Source organism: Maylandia zebra, linkage group LG12, assembly GCF_041146795.1.
Source record: "Maylandia zebra isolate NMK-2024a linkage group LG12, Mzebra_GT3a, whole genome shotgun sequence".
In the NCBI taxonomy this organism is placed as follows: domain Eukaryota; kingdom Metazoa; phylum Chordata; class Actinopteri; order Cichliformes; family Cichlidae; genus Maylandia; species Maylandia zebra.
This window is the reverse complement of record NC_135178.1, coordinates 23,331,114-23,356,347: the sequence shown is the minus strand read 5'-3', so window position 1 is coordinate 23,356,347 and position 25,234 is coordinate 23,331,114. Positions and strand designations below refer to the sequence as shown.

General features: G+C 42.1%; 1 protein-coding gene across 1 annotated transcript in view; it reads left to right on the top strand.

Annotated features, from left to right (window-relative positions):
* ntrk2a (neurotrophic tyrosine kinase, receptor, type 2a) overlaps positions 1-25,234 on the top strand; it is a 107,073-nt gene that overhangs the window by 15,574 nt on the left and 66,265 nt on the right. The window contains exons 6-15 of the mRNA XM_076890523.1: positions 4,218-4,351; positions 5,276-5,408; positions 5,652-5,723; positions 5,909-6,136; positions 7,624-7,979; positions 10,381-10,407; positions 11,726-11,735; positions 11,930-11,941; positions 13,091-13,128; positions 13,461-13,560. Of these exons, the coding sequence (XP_076746638.1) occupies positions 4,218-4,351; positions 5,276-5,408; positions 5,652-5,723; positions 5,909-6,136; positions 7,624-7,979; positions 10,381-10,407; positions 11,726-11,735; positions 11,930-11,941; positions 13,091-13,128; positions 13,461-13,560 (1,110 nt within the window). The remainder of the gene's footprint in view (positions 1-4,217; positions 4,352-5,275; positions 5,409-5,651; positions 5,724-5,908; positions 6,137-7,623; positions 7,980-10,380; positions 10,408-11,725; positions 11,736-11,929; positions 11,942-13,090; positions 13,129-13,460; positions 13,561-25,234) is intronic.

Genomic DNA, 25,234 nt, shown 5'->3' with positions numbered 1-25,234 from the left:
ACTTTTCAACGCTATTTAACCCAAACCGCAACTTAGCCTTAATTTAATTGCCATAAAAATATTTCCCTAAGAATAGTGACTGCTTTGCATTTTAATGCACAGCATTTATGGTGTGAAAAAATGCATATAAAAGCTTTAAACCTTTCAGAAAGACAGTAGGACCCCTAAAAGTCTGAACCTAATCAAACAGTGCTCAAAACGGGAACAACAACTTTAAACACTGAAAACTGAGACATATAGAACATAAATCTGATTCTCCTGGTTTAAAGTTGTGTTTTCATTCTCAGTTAGATATTTTATTCTTTACACTACTGCAATTTTCTTCCTTCCTGGCAGAGAGAGCTTTTACCATAACAGAGGAAGCAGACTATGTTTGCAGGTGGTAGGTGTCTAAGTAGCATCCACGTGAAATACAGGACCTGTGGTTTCCCAGCAGAACATCGCCAAGAGCATAGCACTGCCTCTGTTGGCTTGAGTTCTTTCGATAGCGTATCCTGCTGTCATCTCTCCTCCAGGAAGATGATGTGCACACAACCCGATGTCCATGTGAAAATAAAAGAAAATGTGATTTGTCGACTCAGATGCTCGGATGCTCGATGTAGATGTATTCAGTAGTGGATATATGGGTCAGCATGTCTACTCTCAGCGTTCTGCAGCAAGCTGTGATGCACTGTGTTCTGACACCTTTATATCAAAGGCAGCATTAAGGTTTTTAGCCACACACAGGCTAAGCATAATGACGTTGTGACCATGTCTTTGCTGCCAGTTCACCAGTCGTCCTTCCTTGGACCCATTTGGCCAAGAACACTGAGGAACTCGGTACAATAATTTAAATGTGGCCTAATTAAAATAAAAAAAAAAGTGTAGAGAGATTCAAAACTTTCGAATGATCTGATGCTGGAGTTAAGTGTCAGCCTGATTGACTGTAATCTCAGACAAGAGATCAGCAATCATTAACACATCATCCTCCTCCCTTTGTCTCTGCATCATTTGTGAATCCTTCACAGTGCATGAACAGCAGAACATTGACAGGTAAACTTATGGACAGACTTTGTGTTGCGTGCCTCAGTGCTTTCCTCACCTCTCTCTGCTATACATTTTGTCAGAAAACTCTCTTTCTGCCTCTGCATTGCCTCAAAAAACACATCATTATGATGGAGCAGAAGGAAGGTTACATAATAAATGCTAACATTTCTCTGAACATCAATACAAATGTGCCTATTGTGGCCTGTAGCAAAAGCTAGCAACAATGACACTGAGTAATGCTGTCGCTGATGCCGTACTTGTAATTCATCACCCATTCATTGAACATAATCCTGGAAAATGAATGCAATATGGATTCCAGGTGTCAAGGAGTGTCAAGAGCTAGTATATGCATAGGTGCATCCAGGGGTCATTTGTGAAGTTTTCCCCACTTCTCTACCTGAGAGGTTGTCGTTTACAGAAAAGAAAGCTCTTTTGTGACACTAAAATATAGTCTTTAAGCAACGTTTACCAGAGCAATATCACAGTTTCTACTTAAATTGATCATTCTTGCTTATTCCAGTGCAACCTAGTAGTCAAATGACGATGCACAGTATCAGATGCAATGAACTTTGCCTCTTAACTTTTACGAGATTCAGTCTGAATTAGTGGTAAAGCGATGCATTTTCTTTTTATCTGACCCGTCTGACGTGGGCTTTGTGACCCTTGGCTTAAAAGTCAGATGTGCGATCCAGTTATTCAATTCAGAGTCATGGAAAGGTTGGAGACAGACCCAGCTGTCACAGGGTAAGAGCCAGGTTACACCCTGGACAGATGTAATCTGTTGCAGGGTTAACACAGAGAGACAGACAGCCATTCACACTCACACCTACAGTCAGTCTAGATTGATCTAATTAACCTAATCCCATGCATATCTCCATACAGAGCTCCAAGATTAGAAAAATTTTTTTTGTTGTGGAATCTTTAGACATAATTAATATTCAGTAATTTCCAAAAGACCAATCTTGATGGTACAACCAAGTTATTTCCAGGGTTTTATGTGTCAATATAAGATTAATATAAAACAAGGACAGAAGGACATAGACGCTACCACTTGGATGCATGTCAGAGACGGAATAACTCTGACAGCCTGAGTGGATGAGTGAATAATGAGCTGCTTTCCAAATAAAACACCTCTATACAAGTGTGAAGGCTACAGCAGTGTGGAAAAGACAAAAGAAAAAAAATATTCAGCTGACCTTTTAGTACAAATCTAAACCCTGTTGTTACAGTGAGCATGTGAACTTCAAGTACAGACAAGTGAGAAATTAAAAGCAGCACCTGAATGTGGAACACGGAAAACCATTGCAGTTCCAGATGCTTCTGTTGAGAGGTCAAGGGGTTTCATGAGTCCAAGATGATGTGAATCAAATCCCATGGACACCAGCATCAGTTTTGAGCCCAGCTAAGGATCCATGGGATATCATGTTTCAGCACTGCACTGTATTTATTTGAAAAATATCATCAAATCACAAATTGAGGCAATATAAGTACAGTAATCTATTTATATTTCTACTCATAATAGAAGAATACTTGAAAATTCTGCAATGCATGACAGGAAATAACCTTAAAAATAAGAAGAAAACAAGCAGTTCGACCACTCAGATTTTTGTGCTCTTTAACCTTTATTCTTCCTTCGCTCTTATTGCATGTCGTCTTTATTTGTTTAAACGTATGTTTTGGAAAACATTAGCTTAAACGGTGACTCTAAATTGGCCATGGTTTGAGTGATTTGAGTGTGAGTGTGAATGGTTTTCTGTCGTTGTGTCACAGACTGTCACAATGTAAATGTCTACATCTCTCACAAGAAAACAGACCTACATCAATAACCACCGCAAAGTTCAGCCATGCCTTCACAAAAGATATGGCTCAACACTACTAACAGAAACATAGCTGGGATTTTTTAGTCAAAAGGCTGAATGAAAAACCATTTAGCTAGTGTCTAACTCTCTTGCATGAATATAAATGTCGTGCATCCCTTGCAGACACCCGACTGCCAGAATTTCCTCACAAGTGGCTGCAGGTGAACTATAGCGCGGGCTCAGCGCTGATACACGACACAGTTCCGTATAATTGCTGGTGTTGTCACAATTGCAGGGCGATCTACCGTCCATAATTACAATAAAACCCTTTTCAATCCCACTTGTTGATTCTGAAAACATCTAAGCAGCTAAAGATTCAGGATCACACACTGGCATGGATGATTTAACTACCATAATTGAACATGAGGTCATAACGATCCTGCTGCACTTACATCAAAATCACGGTGGTTTGCAGAGGTTTTATGCTAATTTGTTGGCTTCAGTGGGAGATGTGTGTGTGAGTGTGTGTGTGTGTGTGTGTAATGTGCAGCCTGCAGATGGCTGTAGTGGCAGTAGAAAGCTGATTTACTGAGAGCCTGTTAAGATATGTCGTTCTGATATAGTAGCTGGGCTGCCACCAGTGAAATGACTGGTTTTTACGGCGTCTCACAGTGATTGAGTGGGTTGCCGTAGTGATAAGTGGGTTGCCCTGGTGATAAGCATTCTGCCGACGGACAGAAGAGGTTGGAAACGGGTGGGGAGAGGATGGGGTTTGATAAGAAATCTGTCCAGTTTTTATCTGCAGTAGCTGTCGACACTCTTCTCTTCTCTTCAATGATGTTATTGGACAGGGGACAAAAGTGGCAAGACTCTGATTGAGTCTGATTGGTCATGCTCAGGTCACATCCTGGTCACCTATGTAGACACACACACACAAACATATATGCACACACACACAGTCACCAGTGTCTTTGCTTTGACAGGGGCTTTAGACTGTGTCCAATCAATTTAGTAGTTGGGCTGCTGAAGACATGCACTAGTAATCAGTGTAACCATCACTGTGTTTGAACTCTGTCTCTTTGTCTGACTGTTTGATTGGGGTGAGTGTGCTTAAATGAAAGTGAGAGAAAGAGAGCAGGAGATTGAATTCGAGCTCTTTCTTTGTGTGTCCCTGTGGTTGCGTGTGTGTGTTTGCCTGCTCTTGTCTTGTTGTCGAGGTTCTTACGTGATTTGTATTTCAACTGAGAAGAAAAAAAACAGCGGCCTTAAACAGGCCTTAAATCCTAAGTTTGCTTCCTTTCCTACCACTTCCTGTCCTGTCCTCTCGCCATCTCTAAACTTTACGTTCTCCTCACTCTTCTCTCCTCCTTTCTGCCCCCTTGCTGTATGCAGAGGTTCCCACGGCAACGTTAACCCCATCCAATTTGACCAAAATGGAGGGAGAGAATATGGAGCTGTTGTGTACGACCTCTGGTGTCCCATCTCCTGAGCTGTTCTGGGATATGATACGTGTCGCCTACTATGAGGTTAGGAGACACACACACACAGACACACAGTGTACCAGCACTGCTGTCCTACTGTTACAGAAATTACGATATTGTGCTCTATGAGCTTTACATTTCAGCATTTCAGTATTCAGACCATTTGTTGCTATGATACTGTTATTTTAATGTTCCTACTCTGATTTCCAATAAATGGCTTATTACCATTAATTATAACTGCATTTTGGTTGCTTGTGTGTGTTGAAGACTTCATCTCTTGCAATCCCCCAAAGTCAGGGAACAGGTTCCGTGAAAATGTAAAGACAGACTCCAGCCAGGCATTTTTGCCCACATGGCTGCCCATTACTAGCTACCTCACAAGTCTACAACAATCAAAGTCTTACATGTAAAAGATTGTAGTAGCTTGCCGTTAGAATTTCTTCCCCCAAAGACAAAAGCATGTACTCTGATTGATCCCCTGCTGAATTTGTAAGCTTGCTCACTTACAAAGAAATGAACAGTCTCTAATCTTTCTGTTAGTTTCATTTTAATGGAGAGAGACAGAATATCAAAACAAAACAAATTACTAAAAAAGTTTGACATGATTTGCATGTCCATGAGGGAAATAAGTATTTGATTTCCTCACAACACCAGAAGAAGGGTTTGGCTACCACAGACCGGCTGTGTCATCATAAAAACAATTAGCAATTTAGAGTATATTACTGTCAACACATACTTTTCCCTCTTGTTTAAAGTGCTATGAATGACATAACCCAGCGTTTCTAGTGTTTTATGCACATATCATGAACATTTAACAGCTTGAGCGTTATCGAGGTCCACTCTGATTTAAAAGTCAATTTTTACTTAATGTGGCTCTTGGACCTCTTAACATCACGATCTGACTTTGAAGACATTGTCTTCTACTAAGCAATCAGTTTTTGTTTGTGCGGCTGCTCTTTTCTCATGCAGATAGCGACATCGGGCCAGACTTCCAAGCTGCAACTGTTTAACCTGTCTTCCACGGATCACAACAGCAAGATCAGCTGCACAGCTGAAAACATTGTAGGAGACAAAGAGTCCTCTGTGGTGCTGAATATACTATGTAAGTTTATCCTCTGGCAAACTGCCCCAATTTAGTGAAGATTAATTTGTCAAAGCATCCCTCGATGCAGCGTAGTCTTTAAATCAGAGAATTAAAAGCTTGAGAAGACAACGGTTCTTCTCATCTTTTAATCTGTGTTCTTGCACGCTTCGCTAGTTTTTACCTTTGCCTTATCTTAGTTCTGTCTTCTGTTTGAATTTCACACTGTTGCTCTTAAACTCTCTTTTCTCTCCGCTGCATCAGTTCCTCCCAAAATCACAAAGCTGAGTGATGCAATTCCAGATCATCATTGGTGTATTCCCTTCAGCGTGACAGGTACAAGATTGTATTTAGTCATATTCTGATGTTTGATTTTTGTGATTTCACAAGGTCCCAACATAAAAAGACTTTCCCTAAGTCACACCAGTACCTGCGTAAATAGGGTAATGACATCTTTTTAAATAATGAAAACTAGTTAACGTTACTGGTTCTTTTGTATTGTTTTCACTACCTCTCTTTAGGAAACCCTAAGCCAACTTTCAAGTGGTCACAGAATGGTAAGCCAGTGAAGGAGGGGCAGTACATCTTCACCAGGATCCACGACTACGCTGAGAGAGAGTACCATGGCTGCTTGCAGTTGGACAGCCCTACACACATCAACAATGGGCGTTACAAACTAGAGGTTGCAAACCCCTATGGCACAGACGAAAAAGAAGTTGATGCTCATTTCATGCACATGCCTTCCGATGGTAAGATACAACATTATTGGATGTTTTATTTTCTGTTTCTACACCACTATCATCATGATGTCTGATCTGGTTATTAAAAAATTATCAGCAAGTTCATTTTTACTATTTTTTTCAAGAACATATGATATACCACTTCTTTTTTAACTAAATTATTAATTGAGGAAAAATATTCTTCATAATTAATAATCACAAGAACTAGACTATGCAATTTCTGGAGAAACAGTAGAGTGATTAATGCTACTGCTGGACTTGCTATGTTGTTAAGAAGTTGAAGCTAAGTAGACTGCCCCAAAATACTTTTGATAGTTTAAACTCTGGCACCTGAAACCATTCTGATAAATTCATGTCTAGCTAAGTTTTATTTGAAATATATTATTTATTTTTAACATCCTGTTAATTTTGTAATTTTACTTTGAAAATCTCACATTATTAAAGCATCTTGACAATGTCCAATACACAACTGGAGGCTCTGATTTTGATGAACTCTGATAAATTCTTTTGAAAATCAGACAGCTTTGGTCAACCGAATAGCTTTCTGTATTTAATTAATGGCTTTTATGTTGAAAGATCTACATGTTTTAAAGCTTACTGGTCTTCCATTAACAAGCTGGAGGATTTTGTTTTGAAAATCTTACAGCAACACAGTCGCTGTTGTTAGCTGCTGGTGGGGTTTTTGGACTATTTTGTGTTTTTCATGTGTGCATATGAAAAAGAGGCAGACAGGAGAAGCTTTGACACTGAGTAACACCGTAACATATGTAAAGCCATGACTCCGTATCTGTATGGCTATGGAGACAAACAGTCAGGAACACTGACAGACAAATAAATAAATTGTATGTAAATTTATTGAGCGGCCCCAAAAGTTATATATATATTTTTTTCTTTTTGTTTTACTTGTGTAGACCCGGAAAAAGACGTATTTTCAGCTTTTCTCAAAAAGTCCTAGATCAAAATATAATGGATCTGTTTTCGCCAGAAAGATGATACTGTTCTCATTAAGATGCCTCCAGGTCAAAGAGTGCAGATCAACTGGCATTGAGAAAAACACTGTTTGAAAAAGGAGAAATGTTCCTACTTTGTAGTCATGCAATGATGTCTGTAAACTGAAAACCATGAGCCTAGCAACAGGTTAGAGTTAAAAATTTCAGAAGAATATTTTTCCTTTCCCTGTCTGACAGTTAATTAATGTACAGGGTGGGCCATTTATATGGATACACCGTAATAACATGGGAATGGTTGGTGATATTAAAGTCCTGTTTGTGGCACATTAGTATATGTGAGGGAGCAAACTCCTCAAGATGGGTGGTGACCATGGTGGCCATTTAGAAGTCGGCCATCTTGGATACAACTTTTGTTTTTTCCATAGGAAGAGGGCCATGTGACACATCAAACTTATTGGTAATGTCACAAGAAAAACAATGGTGTGCTTGGTTTCAACGTAACTTTATGCTTTCATGAGTTATTTACAAGTTTCTCTTTGTTCACAGCCATTGAAAAGTCGAAGAGGTTAACACGTGAGGAGCGGATCGAAATTGTGTTGATATCTGGTGAACGCAGTAACCGGGTCATTGCAGCAGATTTCAATGCAAGACACCCTACGAGACCACCCATCTCCCATGCTACAGTTAGCAAACTGCTTGCTAAGTTTCGTGAAACTGGTTCAGTGTTTTATTTGCCAAAATGTGGATGCAAGAAAACTGTCACTAATGAAGAAACATCAGTGGCTGTCCTAGCTTCATTCAGCAAGAGCCCACAGCGTAGCACTCGCCGCATGTCACTGGATATTAGCTACTCACAAATGGCACCCTTACAAACTCCAGCTACTGCAGCATCTCAACGAGGATGACCCAGATCGGCGCACAGAATTTGCAGAATGGGCAAAACAAAAATTGGAACAGGACCCTAGGTTCACGCAGAAGATTTTGTTCAGTGATGAGGCAAACTTTTATGTGAATGGTGAAGTTAACAAACAAAATGTTAAGAGATATATTCTAAAACACTTCTTCAGCAGAGAATCAGAGAGGAGAAACACAGAGATTTTCTTGCTAGCAAGGGCAGCCTCCAGAACTGACACACCAAGAGTGAGCCTCAGAGACTAAGCACTGAGGACTGCCCTGGTCTTTTATTTATACACTTCAGTGAGCGTTTGTTCCATACATTGATATGTAGAGGTGTACGTGTGTGTGTGTGTGCGTGTGTGTGTGTGTGTGTGTGTGTCAGAGTGTGACCCCATTAAGGACTTCCCTAAACCTGCTGGACTGGAAGTCCAGCAGTTCATCTAAACAAAAGGCACTTAGACTAAAACATGTATAGCTACGTTAATCCTACCGTAAAACAATAAGACAAGGTACGACCTCTCCCATACTCCTAGGATGTGGGGGTGAACGCCAGAACACCCTGGGATGTTACAGACCTCCTAGGATGAGACATTCTTTCAATATGCCATCAACTATATACTTCTAAACACAAATGATTTCATACAGTATTCTACCATATGCAAACTTATATCATTAAAAGATTATACTGACTACTAAGTACAATTTTCCATTGACACAAAACCACTGCTATTGGTCTGACACTAACCCACATTGGATGGATCCCTCCAAGACTGTTGGAACAACAAAAGTGATGGTTTGGTGTGGTATATGGGGTACAACGATAGTGGGTCCATTCTTCAGCAATGGAAACCTCAAGGCCACTGGATATTTGAAATTGCTACATGATGATGTGTTTCCCTCTTTATGCACTGAAGCTGGCACGTTCCCTGAGTTTTTCCAGCAAGATGGTGCACCACCACATTATGGGTGCCAGGTCCGAGCATTCCTAGATGGACAGTTTCCTGGAAAGTGGATTGGTCGTCGTGGGCCACTTGAATGGCCCCCAAGGTCTCCCGGTCTGACCCCCTTAGACTTTTATCTTTGGGGTCATCTGAAGGCAATTGTCTATGGTGTGAAGATACGAGATGTGCAGAACCTGAAACTACAGATACTGGATGCCTGTGCTGGCATTTCTCCTGCGGTGTTGATATCAGTGTGTGAAGAGTGGGAGAAGAGGGTTGCATTGACAACCCAACACAATGGACAGCACATTGAACACATTTTATAAGTGGTCAGAAACTTGTAAATAACTCATGAAAGCATAAAGTTACGTTGAAACCAAGCACACCATTGTTTTTCTTGTGACATTACCAATAAGTTTGATGTGTCACATGGCCCTCTTCCTATGGAAAAAACAAAAGTTGTATCCAAGATGGCCGACTTCTAAATGGCCACCATGGTCACCACCCATCTTGAGGAGTTTGCCCCCTCACATATGCTAATGTGCCACAAACAGGACTTTAATATCACCAACCATTCCCATTTTATTACGGTGTATCCATATAAATGGCCCACCCTGTACTCTAGTACGACACATTCCACCCACTGAGATGAATGTGTTTTTTGTGCATTAATTGTAATAGTTTGGAAGAAAATCAACGAGAAGAGTGGATAAATGAGCTGCTTATTTGGTCTTTGAACTATAATTCTGTGACAAATGGTGCAGGACTAGTTGGGTGCAAAACTTTTTTGTCCCTTTGCACCATAAATGGGATTTTTTCCTTTACGACAATCCCACCAAATACTGCATTTTGGCATTTTTAAGTACTGTATTTGAAGCAGCGTCCAAACTTTCTAGTCTGTTTAGCCCGTACTGAATATTTTTAATTTGATCATTTTATAGCCCTTTAATCTCAAGGCAAAACCTAAGAAATCGCCCCTTTTACAGCTATTTTTGCCGTTACAGATACTTTTAAATTCTTTCCTATCTTTGTACAATTACAATCAAATATTTCTGTTTAGTATATAGGAAATGCATTTAATTATTACCACAAATAGACTCTTTCATATACTTCTCAGTCGCCATCCTGATTCATCATGACTCTGTTTCACACTTTAAATATTGCTGCAGACTGTGTATATTTTGCCATCTGGGTTATGCGCATCGATTTATAATGAGGGGTAGTTGCTGGCATGAAATCAGATAAAGGAATGGCAAACTGGCAGTGTTCTGTTTTAAATCTGCCTTTATTGATAGCAATGGTGGAGCTGCTGAAAGAAAAAAAATCTTGCTGATGCTTTTATGTTATACTAGACTATATATGTACAGGTATAGCTACATACAGTGAAATAGTTTGTGTTGATGCACAAAGTTGGCTTTGTGAAACAAATGTCATCAATGTAAATGCTCTTTTTTTTTTTTTGCAGCAACAGATCCGGAGCCTTACTATTATGGTAAGTGAGTATGTTTTGTCTTTTTTAAGTGCAAAATTCTTAAAAGAGGCACATCTAGTTTCTGTTTACAGGCACTGTTTTTAGATGTTTAACATCAGCATCGTGTAGGGGTTAAAGTGGGATTTGGCAGGTGGGGGTACTCAAGGTTCAAGTGTATTAGGGCAGTGAGGGAACAACTATATTCTACAATATGTAGGCCCACATTATATTTGCCACTATGGCTGCTTTCCAACCCCCAGCCAGTAGAAAGCTGCAATTTGGCAACTGTTACTAATGAACACGAAAAGCTTAAATAAGCTTAAATTAAAATCAGTGACACTGTCTACTTAGCAGCCGCGCATAGATTTACTGTTATTTTGAAGCATTATCTAAATTATCTTTCATTTCAAACATCAACAGGACAAAAACTTACAGGCACGTACAAAATATTTAGTAAAATCTGATACAGATCTGTTCAAACTTTGCATGCAGTTCTAATTCGACCACTATCTAAATATCTTTTAAATTTCAATTCAGAATTAAAGGGCTTATCTCTCTTTTATAATGTTTCTGGAGATACGAGGACCCATCGAGCATTGAGCCAGGACACCACAGTCTGCACTTTACAACTCCAACATAGTTCATCACTGACCCACAATACAGACTGCACGTGTATACACTTTGGATAACATGAATTAATATCAATTACCGGTTAATTTACTTTCAAAAACATTTTATGATGTGAAACATCTAGACAACTTTAGAAACTTGTTATATAGCGATCCAATCTGATTACCAAGCTGTAAACTGAACTAGAACATTACGTGTAAGCTTGAAATTTCTACCTTTATTAGAGCATTTTTCTCAAGTCTTCCCTCTGTTCTCCATCTCACAGAGTAAAATGATCATGCATTAGTATTTTTTCTTCCCTGGGAAACACAGTCACTCTGCCCTCAGCTAGCAGACAAATTATGTGTCAAACTGCAAAGAAACTGTTTTCGTGTCATACATATTGAGCTGTTTGAAATGCTGAATTTTCAAGTACTCTCCACTTCAAAAAAGTTACTCCGATTACGCTCACTGCACTTCTGTAGCACTAGCTAGATGAAGCATCTTAAGCACAGCTTTGCATCTGAACTGTAGTGACTTAACTGTCTCTGCAGCCCATAAAGACTGAAATCACTTAAAAATATTGTGTATTAAACTGCCAACCTGATTTAATTACTCATTAACTGAAAGTGCCGGAAAGTTCAGGCTCACTTTTACAACTGGTGTCGTCAACAAACACAAATTACATTTCAGCAATCTTACTCTCACGAACTCTTTTGTTTTTCTTAAGATGTTGAGAGGTTACGTACGCGTACGACCCTGCAGCTAGAACGTGTGCATGTTTAGCACGTGCTGTTTGCACGTCGTGTTTGTGTAATGACTATGTTTTTGAAACAAGCTCAGAAAACAGAGTGCTTGTCTTACAGTTGAAATATGTTTGAGAACTAATTTGTTTCTGTCTGTGTCTTTCTCCAATACGCCCTCCAACCAGCAGATCAAACCACAGGTACAGCCATATCTTTTAGTTGCTCACTCTTATCCACAAGTAACACAGACAATGAATTATTTACGGTAGTTTTGTTTTGTATTTTTGCACATCTGCCACTAGATTTGAAAGACAGAAAAAAACTGCAAAAACAAAAAAAAAGCACCCATCAGTTTGTGATATACGCTCAGGTAGCATGTTGATTACGTTAACTTTATGTCTACAAGTTGTTGAGTTTGTATAAAGTCAGTAATTAAGTAAAACGCCAGATGCTTTGGTTACTTGGACAAGTGATTTGAGCTTAATTGTTTGTAATGTTAAGGTAATTTTCTCTATTTCAACAAAAAAAAAAAAGGCTTTGAGGAAGAGGTCAGATCAATATGACCGGTGTAAACCACCTTGGATGATGAGGCTGTGAAGTTCTCTTAATCTAACCTTATGAAAATCTGACCTCCTGTTGGAGCAGCTTCCACATGGTGGGATACTTCTGTATAATGATACTCTTGGTCTGCTTTTTGAAAAGCATAGATGAGTTTACATACCTGAGGTCAACCATCAACCCTCCAGTCGGTGGAGAATAATGTCAGGGATGATTCCTGACAGAAGGATAGCAGAAAGAGTGAATGGGAAGTTTCACAAGATGTTAGTGAGACCTTCTGTGATGTACGGTTTGGAGACTCTGGCACTGACAAAAAAGACAGAAGGCCGACCTGGAGGTGCCAAAGTTAAAGATGTTAAGATTTTCATGGGGAGTGACCAGAATAGACATGAGAATAAATGGTTTAGACATGTGTAGAGGATGTATAGAGGATATATTGGACAAAAGATGTTGAAGATGGAGCCCCCAGGAAGGAGGAAGACCTCATGTAATGAAGAAGCACATGTGGAGGGTTGGTGTGACAGAAGAGGATGGTAAGGGCTAGGATGAGATGGAGGCAGATCATCTGGTGTAGCAACCTCTAAAGTGAGAAGCTGAAAAAAGAACAAAATGTAATATTTTAGCTTATTTTGTTAGAAACAGATAAACAATTTTATGCTTCAGATGAACAGTAAATCTTATTGTGTCAGTTGAAACCATATCTTTGTTTGACAGTGAGTAAAAAACACTCCTTTACTTGTCCTTAAATCACAGCTTGAGTTTCTCTTCCTCTCTATCTCTTGCATCAATAGACACCCCTCCTCCGAATCAACACGAGGACAGAGTCGCTGTAAGTCACTTCTATTTTCCTGCAGCTCTACGGTTTTGCTGTTTGCCACTGCAAGTTATTTATGGTTTGTGCTTGTTTCTCTTTCATTTATTTGTGTTTCCTGTCTAGAAACACCTGAGCTGGCTCTATTTTTATGTAATGCGTAATTGAATAAACCCAACACATTGAAGATAAAGCAGTCCTTAAGAAAATCTGCCTTTCTTGAGCAGTGATATAAACAGCCTGTGGCCTATACCTTTTGTTGTGGTGGGTTTGGCATTTGGCTTTGTGTAGCTGTCAGTGTGTTTGCTCACCTCTCGGGAGATTTATAACCCCGATTTCTCATTGTACAGGTGTACGTGGTGGTGGGCATCGCTGCTGTAGCCTTCACTGGTTTCCTTGTAATGTTGATTATTCTCAAGTTTGGAGGAAACTCCAAGTTTGGCATCAAAGGTAAGACTTCTTGCTCTAATCTTGAGTTGTGGTCTGTGGGAGAATGAACCGGTGATTTTAGTTTGACGTGGACGGCTTCATGGATACATGAAAACATTAAAGCCTGTTATTAATTAGAGGGAGAGAAACTATGTTATGTGGTCAAAGATATTTCACTGTATGAATTAACCAAAGAACAACAACAGTATATGTTGTTGTTCTTTTGGTTTACATTTCTTCAGTTTACCCAACCTTTTGCTCTGTCACAGCTGAGTAAGACTCCAGATTCCTTGTAACCTTATAATATGTGGATGTATCGAATATTAATATGCCAACATCAAAAGCATATGGGCCAAACAGTGTTCGTCACTGACCACTAAAGCCTTGATTTGTGGTTCCACTTTTGAGGAGGCAAAATATACAGAAATCTAAGTTAAAGGTAGGATGATGGAAAATTAAAGCAATCAGAACCTGAAAGTCTTTGATCATCATGATCCTAATTTAATATGCAGGCCCTCATGTATCCACGAATTCACCCGGTTTGGATGGAAGCGGCTGCTGTTGTGATTAAGTTTCTCTGGGTCTCAGTTCTGCTGGTGCATAACATGCATGTGGACTAAAATGAACTGTAGTCTTTGTCATGTTGATGTGAAATTGATTTGGTACTGTAGCCACTGTTGAAGCCTCCACACACACATGCTTGCACACACGCCGTCTATCTTTTATGCCACATAGTTTTCCTCTTGTTTGAAACAACTGCTTCTGCATTGGCTACAAGTGTCACTAATCTGTTTCCCTCATCTGGTATTTACTATTCTGACTTACTACAGCAGATTTGTCTTTTCTCATTTTTATGCTTGGCTCAGATTTTGTCCTCCTTCTTGTAAACTAACAATAATCACTGAACCACAGTCCTTCAATTTTTCACATCGTACATACAAAAATGGTCATGCTTCATTTTAGTGCTCACATATTCCGTGTGTAGCTATAGAACTATAGGTGAACACATTAATCTTTAATTTTGAAATGAGCCCTTTCAGTCTTTCATTCAGTTTGGTTGAGAAAATAAATACGCGAAATTTACATTCAGGGCAGACGGTCCATGAACTCCTCGTCTTGAGGAAGTCGTTCTTTGCTTTTTAAAGATTTTTGTTTTTAGGAATAAAACGTTTCTTGGCACCGCTTGAGCCATCACCGTTTGATGCAGCGTAGGTTTATATTTCACATTCAAATTAGCGAACCAAAAAGTGAATGCAAATGTAGTCACAGAGTTACTCGATGTGCGTTGCCAAGTGTGTGCGCCTTTATGTGTGTGACTCTCAGTTACACTGTAGAAGTGCAGTATTTTGACAGTGATTGATTTATGGGCCCCCGGAGAAGGAAGGATGTGGGACAGAAGGAGCAAAAGGATACACATTGTGTTTGTGTGTGTGAGATTTCTTAGATGTCTTAGTATCATATATACAGTATATATTTGTGTGTTTGTGAACATCTAAGCATTTTTGCATCCTGTGCAGGAGGTTAGGTCACATTACAGTTTTGCCCTCTGATTGCTTCCCTTGACTCTTCATCTTCCTTCCTTTCAACCCTTCCACCTTCCTCTTTCTGTTCACATTCCCCACACATGTAGAAATACAGATGCATGTGCCCGGCAGCAAGTTTACGCTGCAGTAAGTTTATGGAGAGAGAAATTTCGAGAGGCCTGCATCAGTATGAACAACAGATCTAGACAGGGGGTTCAACAGCTGCGAGTAATCCACAGCAGCACTGAGCCCACTGAAATTAATCTCAACAAGAGAAACACAACTGCTGATGGCAGCTCCTCACCAGTCCTAATCTAAAACAAAAACTATTTTGTCATTGCAAAATAACTAAATCACCCCCACATGATGATGGCGAACTTGTGATCAGAAAGTGTAAAGAGTGCGTGTCAGGCCTTGTACCATATTGAGCAGGTGTGCAGTGAAAAATCGTCACTCGCCTCACTGAGCTGAGGATGATTTGCTGACCGCCTCTTTTTGATAGCTGAGTAAAAAGCTGTGGCTGGTTTACATTATTTATGCCGACTGCATTATTCTGCTCCTCTCTCATCAATAACACATGGACAACGTTTGGTACTGGTTTCCTTGCATGATCTCTTCGCTGCTTCTTGACACTAGAAGGATGATTTCATTTAGTGTGTATAGTAGTTTGTTTTCTCGTGTTGGCACAAAGGAGCAGGTAATATTTAAGTCTGCAGTAGGTTCACATGTGTGCATGCATCAGCAGCGGTGACATGTTGCAGTGTTTACTGTTGTAATCTGATCGAGCCCGTCTTCATGTTGGGGATAATTTATTATCCAATGGTAATTTTCTTGTTTTAGCTTTAGACACTCATGTGGAGCCTGCTGCTGTATGAAAGCTATATGTAATAATCTGAAAGCATCAGACTTAGCTTTGTCCTCATAATGTTTTATTAAAAAACAGGCTGCATTTAAGGCTTTATGATTTTTATTGGTCACTGCTGATGCTGACATATGGAAAAAATGCAGACTACGTCCTGAGTGCAGAAACATGCATAGCAGAAGCCTAATGATTAGGGTTGGCACATTACCAGAATTTGAAACTTGAAAGCAATAGGCTGGAAAATAATTGATATGTGGTAGGATTTTCATTATTATATGAGGAAAAGGTGACAAAAATAAAGATAATATCTTATGATACAAACAACATAACAGTCATGTGTGTGTTTGAGTGTATACAGTTTTTAACAAATATATAAATTAGTCGGGCTCACCTCTACACATGGCTTGGGCTCTGGAACCAGTCTCCTGGAGAGGGGCTGGACTCTGTCTCAGTCTGGAGTTGCCCCTGGTGAGAGGCGGCGGGCTGGGGTGGGTATCCTAATATCCCCTCGGCTTGCTGCCGGTACGTTGGGGTTTTTCCCGGTGGACGAGAGGGTTTGTTCCCTGCGCCTCAGGGTCGGGGAACGGGTCCTGACTGTCATCTGCGCTTATGCGCCGAGTGGCAGTTCTGAGTACCCAGCCTTCTTAGAGTCCCTGGGGGGGGTGCTGGAGGGTGCTCCACCTGGAGACTCTGTTGTCCTGCTGGGAGACTTCAATGCTCACGTGGGTAACGACAGCGAGACCTGGAGGGGCGTAATTGGGAGGAACGGCCTCCCTGATCTGAACCCAAGCGGTGCTCTGTTATTGGACTTCTGTGCTAATCACAGTTTGGCCATAACGAACACCCTGTTCGAACATAAGAGTGTCCATAAGTGCACGTGGCACCAGGACGCTCTAGGCCGTAGGTCGATGATCGATTTTGTAATCATATCAGCAGACCTGCGACCATATGTTCTGGACACTCGGGTAAAGAGAGGGGCTGAGCTGTCAACTGATCACCACCTGGTGGTGAGTTGGATCAGGTGGCGGGGGAGGACGCTGGACAGACCTGGTGCACCTAAACGCGTAGTGAGGGTGTGCTGGGAACGTCTAGCAGAGGCCCCAGTCCGCGAGATCTTCAACGCACACCTCCGGCAGAGCTTCAACAGCATTCCGAGGGAGACTGGGGACATTGAGTCCGAATGGACCATGTTCAGCGTCTCCATTGCCGAAGCTGCTGCATTGAGCTGCGGCCGCAAGGTGGTTGGTGCCTGCCGTGGTGGTAATCCCCGAACCAAATGGTGGACACCAGAGGTGAAGGGAGCCACCAGGCTGAAGAAGGAGTCCTATCGGGCTTGGCTAGCCTGTGGGACTCCGGAGGCAGCCGACAGGTATCGACAGGCCAAGCGGAATGCGGCTCGGGCAGTGGCTGAAGCAAAAACTCGGGTGTGGGAGGAGTTCGGAGAGGCCATGGAAAAAGACTTTCGGACTGCCTCGAAGAGATTCTGGCAAACCGTCAGACGTCTCAGGAGGGGAAAGCGGTGCTCTACCTGCACTGTGTATAGTGCTGGCGGAGCGCTGCTGACGTCGACTGAGAAAATTGTCAGGCGGTGGAAGGAATACTTCGAGGACCTCCTTAATCCCACTGACACGTCTTCCGAGGAGGAAGCAGAGTCTGGGGATGAGGGGAATGACCCGCCAATTTCCGGGGGCGAGGTCACTGAGGCAGTTAAACAACTCCTTGGTGGCAAAGCCCCTGGTGTTGATGAGGTCCACCACGAATTCCTGAAGGCTCCGGACGTTGTAGGGCTGTCCTGGTTGACACGCCTCTGCAATGTTGTGTGGAGATCAGGGGCAGTACCTGTGGACTGGCAGACCGGGGTGGTGGTCCCCATCTTTAAGAAAGGGGACCGGAGGGTGTGTTCCAACTACAGGGGGATCACACTCCTCAGTCTCCCTGGGAAAGTCTATGCCAGGGTGCTGGAAAGGAGAGTTCGTCCGTTAGTCGAACCTCGGATACAGGAGGAACAATGCGGTTTTCGTCCTGGTCGCGGAACACTGGACCAGCTCTTTATCCTCTCCAGGATACTTGAGGGTGCATGGGAGTTTGCCCAACCAGTCTACATGTGTTTTGTGGACTTGGAGAAGGCATTCGACCGTGTCCCTCGGGGTGTCCTGTGGGAGGTGTTGCGGGAATATGGGGTGTCTGGCCCATTGCTACGGGCCATTCGATCCCTATACAACCGTTGCAAGAGCTTGGTTCGCATTGCCGGCAATAAGTCGGACTCGTTCCTGGTGGGTGATGGGCTCCGCCAGGGCTGCCCTTTGTCTCCGGTTCTGTTCATAATTTTTATGGACAGGATTTCTAGGCGCAGCCAAGTGGCGGAGGGCTTTCACTTTAGTGGCCTCAGAATCTCATCTCTGATTTTTGCTGATGATGTGGTTCTGTTGGCTTCATCGGGTGAGGGCCTCCAGCTCGCACTGGAACGGTTCGCAGCCGAGTGTGAAGCAGCGGGAATGAGGATCAGCACCTCCAAATCTGAGGCCATGGTTCTCAGCCGGAAAAGGGTGGAGTGCCCACTCCGGGTCGGGGATGAGTTCCTGCCCCAAGTGGAGGAGTTCAAGTATCTCGGGGTCTTGTTTGCGAGTGATGGGAGAAGGGAGCCGGAGATCGACAGCTGCAGTAATGCGGACGCTGCACCGGTCCGTCGTGGTGAAGAGGGAGCTGAGTGTAAAAGCGAAGCTCTCAATTTACCGGTCGATCTGCGTCCCTACCCTCACCTATGGCCACGAGCTGTGGGTAGTGACCGAAAGAACGAGATCGCGGATACAAGCGGCAGAAATGAGCTTCCTCCGAAGGGTGGCTGGCCTCTCCCTTAGAGATAGGGTGAGAAGTTCGGCCATCCGGGAGGGGCTCAGAGTAGAGCAGCTGCTGCTCCACATCGAAAGGAGCCAGCTGAGGTGGTTCGGGCATCTGACAAGGATGCCCCCTGGGCGCCTCCTGGGTGAGGTGTTCCAGGCATGTCCCACCGGGAGGAGGCCCCGGGGCAGACCCAGGACACGCTGGAGAGATTATATCTCTCGGCTGGCCTGGGAACGCCTTGGTATTCCCCCGGATAAGCTGGAGGAGGTGGCTGGGGAGAGGGAGGTCTGGGCCTCTTTGCTTAGGCTGCTGCCCCCGCGACCCGGCCCCGGACAAAGCGGATGAAGATGGATGGATGGATGGATATAAATTACCCGTAAAAACAAGAAACTGAACTATTTTAGAAATGAGACTAAAGCTTGTCTAAAACTAAAATATTATTATCATTATTATTTTTTCACATTTTTTCAAATTCACATTTTTTAATCAAAACTTGAACCGGCACAATGGACTAATCAGAGAAGTCAGAAATTAATCACACATAACATTCAGTCACTAAAACAAATTTTTCTGTTCAAGAATGCAAGTAAATAACTATAATTTAGCATCTTAATAAAAAAAAGCTTTTCTATTTTTTTGCAAAACCGTAAATCTGAAAACTCATGGATAACAAAATAATTATTTTTTAACAGATTTTTTTTTTTTTTTTTGCATTACCATTACAGAAACATTTTTTTAAAATGACTTTGGTAAGTAACAAATCATACAAAAGACAACTTTTTAAGGTTGTGTGGTAGCGCTGTACCTCTGTTTACACTAGTGGTGTGCGGATTGATATTGAAATGTATCCATTCCTCCAATACCAGTTATTTATGTTCTAGAATAGATTCTCATATTAAAATATCGATATTTTAGTAATTTGGGGTAAATTTGTAGTTTATCATTAACAGGAACACAGTGGAAAGAAACTATATCATTGAGATCGTCTAAATTGGAACTACTTCCTCTTCCGCCTTTCATAGTCATATGTGAAATACGGCTGTATAAATGTGTCGCAGCCCTTTGGCGTGCACATTCGCAATAATGGCTGAGCGTAAACCGAGTCATATGTGGACGTATTTTACCTCCACAAACAGCCAAGACGCAGTTTGCGATACATGTTGCAAGACCACTAACCTCGTCAAACACCTCAGAGTAAATCATATCACAGAATATGATGAGTTTATGTTGAGGCGAACCAAAGAGGAGGAGAGGAGTGGGACAGGCGCTGCTGGGCGAGACAGACGTCTCTCGCGGAGTCCTTTAGTGTTGCAGGCAGGCACTATCCAGGTACAGAGGAGGAAAATGCTGGGTACATAGGCTAGGTCTCATGAACAGTCTTGGGGAGTAATGGAATACATGTACCGGAGTTATGTATTTAAAGTACAAATTCAAATTCAAATTTTATTTGTCACACACACACAACCATACACAGTATGACATGGGGGTGAAATGCTTGTAGCTGTACAATGCCCGACCATTAAATGACAGAAGAAAAGTTTTACAATATTTACAATTTACTACAAAAATTTACAAATTAACTTAGGAATTTACAGTAAAGAATGTGCAAATAGCAGAAGAGATTATAAAGATAAGGATTATAAATTATAGGAATTATAGGATTATAGGAAATGTGTGGTGGTGCGTGTGGTGACGTGTGTGAGAGTCCAGTCTTATAGTGACGTGTTTGGGAGAGTCCAGTCCTACACCTGGTTCAGGCCCCGAATAGCCTGGGGGAAGAAGCTCCTCTTCATTCTCTCTGTTTTGGCCTTAAGGGAGCGGAAGCGCTTCCCAGACCTCAACAGTAAGAAGAGTCCATTGTTGGGATGGGAGAGGTCCATCATAATCTTCCTAGCTTTGGACTTGCACCGCTTGGTGTAGATGGACAGCAGGTCAGGGAGCTCTGATTGAATGATGCGTTCTGCCGAGCGCACCACCCTTTGCAGATCTCGTCTGTCCTGCTTGGTGCTGTTCCCAAACCAGGTGCAGATGTTTGACGTCAGGACGCTCTCGATGGTGCAGGAGTAGAAGTTCTTGAGCACCTTCAGTGGCAGATGGAAGTCTCTAAGTCTTCTGAGGAAGAAGAGACGCTGACGGGCTTTCTTAACCAGGGTGTTGATGTGACAGGACCATGACAGGTCCTGAGTGATGTGGACACCCAGGTATCGGAAACTGTCCACTCTCTCCACTGGCGTGCCACTGATGATGAGGAGTTTGTAATTCCTCGCCTGCTTTGTAGTGAAGTCCACGATCAGCTCCTTAGTCTTGCTGATGTTTAGGAGGAGGTTATTCTCCTGGCACCAGGTCTCCAGGTTCCTAATCTCCTCCAGGTAGGCCGTCTCGATGTTGTCGGAGATCAGGCCCACAACAGCAGTGTCGTCAGCAAACTTGACAATGGAGGTGGTGTCGGATGTGGCTACACAGTCATAAGTGTACAGTGAGTACAGCAGGGGGCTTAAAACACAGCCCTGAGGCACTCCAGTGCTGAGTGAGATGGAGGGGGAGACTTGTTTTCCTACCCTCACTGATTGGGGTCTGTCTGTGAGGAAGTTGAGGATCCACTGACACAGTGATGAGCTGAGTCCTAGATCCGTCAACTTGGTGAAAAGCTTAGAGGGAATTATTGTGTTGAATGCTGAACTGTAGTCCACGAACAGCATCCTAACATAATTCCCTCTGCCAGTGTCCAGGTGACTCAGGGATGTGTGGAGCAGGTGAGATATGGCATCGTCTGTGGAAAGATTAGTCCGGTAAGAAAACTGAAGTGAGTCGATGGTGGGAGGAAGTGAAGAAGTGATGTGATCTCTCATCAGTCTTTCAAAACACTTCATCACAATTGAAGTCAGTGCTACAATATGAGTAACTGTATTCTGTTACAGTTACCATTTAAAAAGGTGGTAATCAGAATACAGTTACTTTGTTGAAATGAATGGATTACACGGCGGTCTTTTCCTGTTTCATATGTTAGGCTATGCCCTCTCTATTTTTGGTAATTCCGTGTCGTTGGAAACCCAAACAAAACACGCAATAGGAGCATACTTGGAGTATATATATATATATATATATATATATATATATATATATATATATATATATATACAAAAAACTTGAATATTACAATGTTTATTTATCAGATAAAATAAGTTAAATGTCACCATTATTATTGCCCAGCCGGAAACAGCGGGGGTGTCCAAATTCAGAGGCTGCATCCACCTGAAGACCCGGCCTTCGTGGCCTAAGTGGGCCGGGTCCTCCGAAAGCCAGGTAGGCCAGAAGTGAGCGACTGTTACATTTGACGGTCAGAATTACGTCACGAGCTCTCGGTGGAGTGAAACTCTGCCGTCTGCTCCTTGCTATCTAAAATATAACCGGACGCTGGCGTAAATTCTCGACCATCTCACATTTCTGTTCAATCAGTTTTCTGTTTGACATTTATTCAGTTGTATGAAGACCCTGGAGGAATCCTCCCAAGGGATTAATAAAGTTTCATTTAATCTAATCTAATCTAATAACTTTAATCTCAGCCAAACCAATTTACTAACAAACAAATAAAACACTGAAAAAAGCCAAACAATTACATTTTTAAGGTATCCGAGTGACTTATATATCATGTTTAGCCTGAGTAGCGAAAGACCGCGCGGGTCTGAAAACGATGAAGCCGGGGGTTCGCTGTTCTCACCAGCTCGAGTGACCATTGAACCCCCCGGCTAGCTATTGAGCCAGTGTTGCCAATTTAGCGACAAATCTGGCGACTTTTTCTGGTATTATTGGAGACTTATTTATGACGATTTTTTGATGTGAAAACGCGTATCGCTCGTACTCTCAACAAGCAGCGGTGCTGCCGTGGGCACCTCACCCGTGCCAAAGCGCTCAGAGGCGGAGGATAGTCCTCCCCCAGCTGCTATCAGGGCAGGAGATGTTCACACCTACGCGTCCACTGCAAATGAATCGCGCATGAGCGAAGCCGCTGCTCCCGCACTGACTGTAACGCAGTCAGTTCTTCTTTTACTGTTATGCTTTTTTGTGGATCACAAGGTTTAAAACTACTTATAAAAACACACACACACAAAGTAACTCCACCAGAGTGCCTCCAAAGGATGCAGGCTGGGACACAGCTTCTGTCTCTCGCTAGCAAAGTTGACCCAGACAGTTAAGCTAGTTCTCGGCTACGAGCCCGACACATAACCTAAGGTATTAGCCAGAGGTCCCTTTACTATGGTTCAGAGCCGCAGACCTGTTCTGTTTTATACACACAGAATACTTTTCTATACGAGATCGCTGCAAAAAGTGCAGCCTTACCTAGTGTCCACTCTACTGTTACTCATTTTATATTAAGATTTAAAAATCTAGTTGGTATTGGTATGATGAGTAGCCTTCGGTAGTGATGTGCGATACCACTGATTTCCTTTCCGATCCGATACCAAGTAAAATTCAGGGTAGTATCGACGATACTGATCCGATACCAATACTCTGTACAAAAACTTAATGTTTCATTGTCTTTCATAATACAATATATACTTTCATTATGTAATTGTAGTAATAATATAAGGATATAGCTTCATAATGATTTCAGTACATCAGACTACTTGTTCTTATTGCTCAATAATGCAGAATAATCATATAGAAAAAAAAAACTTGAGGTTGTGCGCTATTTGAACACCTTGCCTGCCTGCAGCACTAAAGGACTCCGCGAGAGACGTCTGTCTCGCCCTAGCAGCACCTGTCTTCTCTTTGCCTCAAGATAAACTCATCATATTCTGTGATATGATTTACTCTGAGGTGTTTGACGAGGGTAGTGGTGTTGCCAAAACACATCACTCTTGCCACATGTATTGCAAACCACGTCTTGGCTGTTTGTGGAGGTAAAATACGTCCACACATGACTCCATTTATGCTCAGCCATTGTTTTGAGTGTGCATGCCCTGTGTATTTTATTTTATTTGTAGATGATTGCCCAAGAGCAGCAACACTCACAAGATGCCTTGTAGAGATGATTGTGAAGTACCCCCAGCCTCTGTCCATAGTGGAGGACCAAAGTTTCCAGGGATTTGTGAGAGCTCTTGACTCAAAATATGAACTCCCAGGAACAAAAACACTGACAGAGACTCATCTTGTAAATTTGTTTGATGAATGCAAAGGCAAAGTAAGAGCATCTTTGCAAAATGCTTCTAGTGTTGTACTTACCACTGATATGTGGACCTCACTGTCCACAGAGGCATATTTGACTGTAACATGTCATTTCATTGAAAACTGTCAAATGAGAGAATTTGTCCTAGAAACCCACTCTTTCCATGGGCAGCAGATGATATCAGCTCAGCGCTTAAGCGCATCACAGAAGAATGGTGCATAACTGAGAAGGTGGTTGCAGTTGTGACAGATAATGGTGCAAATATGGTTGCTGCAGTGCACAAAGCTGGCATCATCCCTGTTTTGCACACACACTGAATTTAGTTGTAAAGGACAGTGTAAAATCTGTCCCGGAAGTGGTGCAGGTGCTGGAAAAATGCAGTGTGATTGTTTCACCACAGCACAAACGCTACAGAGAAGCTCAGGGATATTCAGCAACAGTTGAAAGTGGCAGAACACAAGCTAATTCAGTCAGTAGATACGTCTCCACACTGAAATGCAGGAAGTGTATCAGACAGGACAGTCTGCTCCCACTCTAACTGTAAGCTCAACACCTACTGTTAGCTCTGCCTCAGGGCCTTCTACTTCAGAGTCTAGACAGAGTCCTGCACCCGCAGGTCCAGCTGCAACAAAAGGAGGGATATGGACAGATTTTGACATGGCCAACATCACCGGTCAGCTTCCAGTGATGCACCCATTGAATTACGCCAGTACTCACAGGAAAAAATCATTCCCCGAGATAAGGATCCACTGGTTTGGTGGCAAGAGCATGAACAAACCTTCCCATCCCTAAGCAGACTTGCAGTGAGATTCCTGGGAATTGTCTTTTCAAAGGCAGGAGAGGTTGTGAGCAAAAAACGGAGCAGACTTGAAGGGAAAACTGTAAATATGCTGTTGTTCCTAAACAAAAACCTTTGAATAAGGGAAAGTGTTACTGTCAAATGTTTTTGTTGAAATGTCCAGGCACATTAAATATTAAATGACATGTTAAATTACGTGTTCACATAGCCCACAACTTAAGGCTTTTTTATTTGTAGGTGATAATTCTGCATTATTAAACAATAAGAACAAGTAGTCTGATGTCCTGTAATCATTATAAAGCTATAATTTGAAATACAATAAAACATTACGTTTTTGTGCAAAGTATCGGTATCGGATCAGTATCTTCAAATTTTTCTTGCCATTGGATCGGAAGGGAAATCATTGGTATGGCACATCACTACTTGGCATCACATTTTTCTTGCTCAATAAATAGAGCCGTTAAAGCAGCCTGTCACTGTTTCTGTCTAGTTGCGGACTTTTC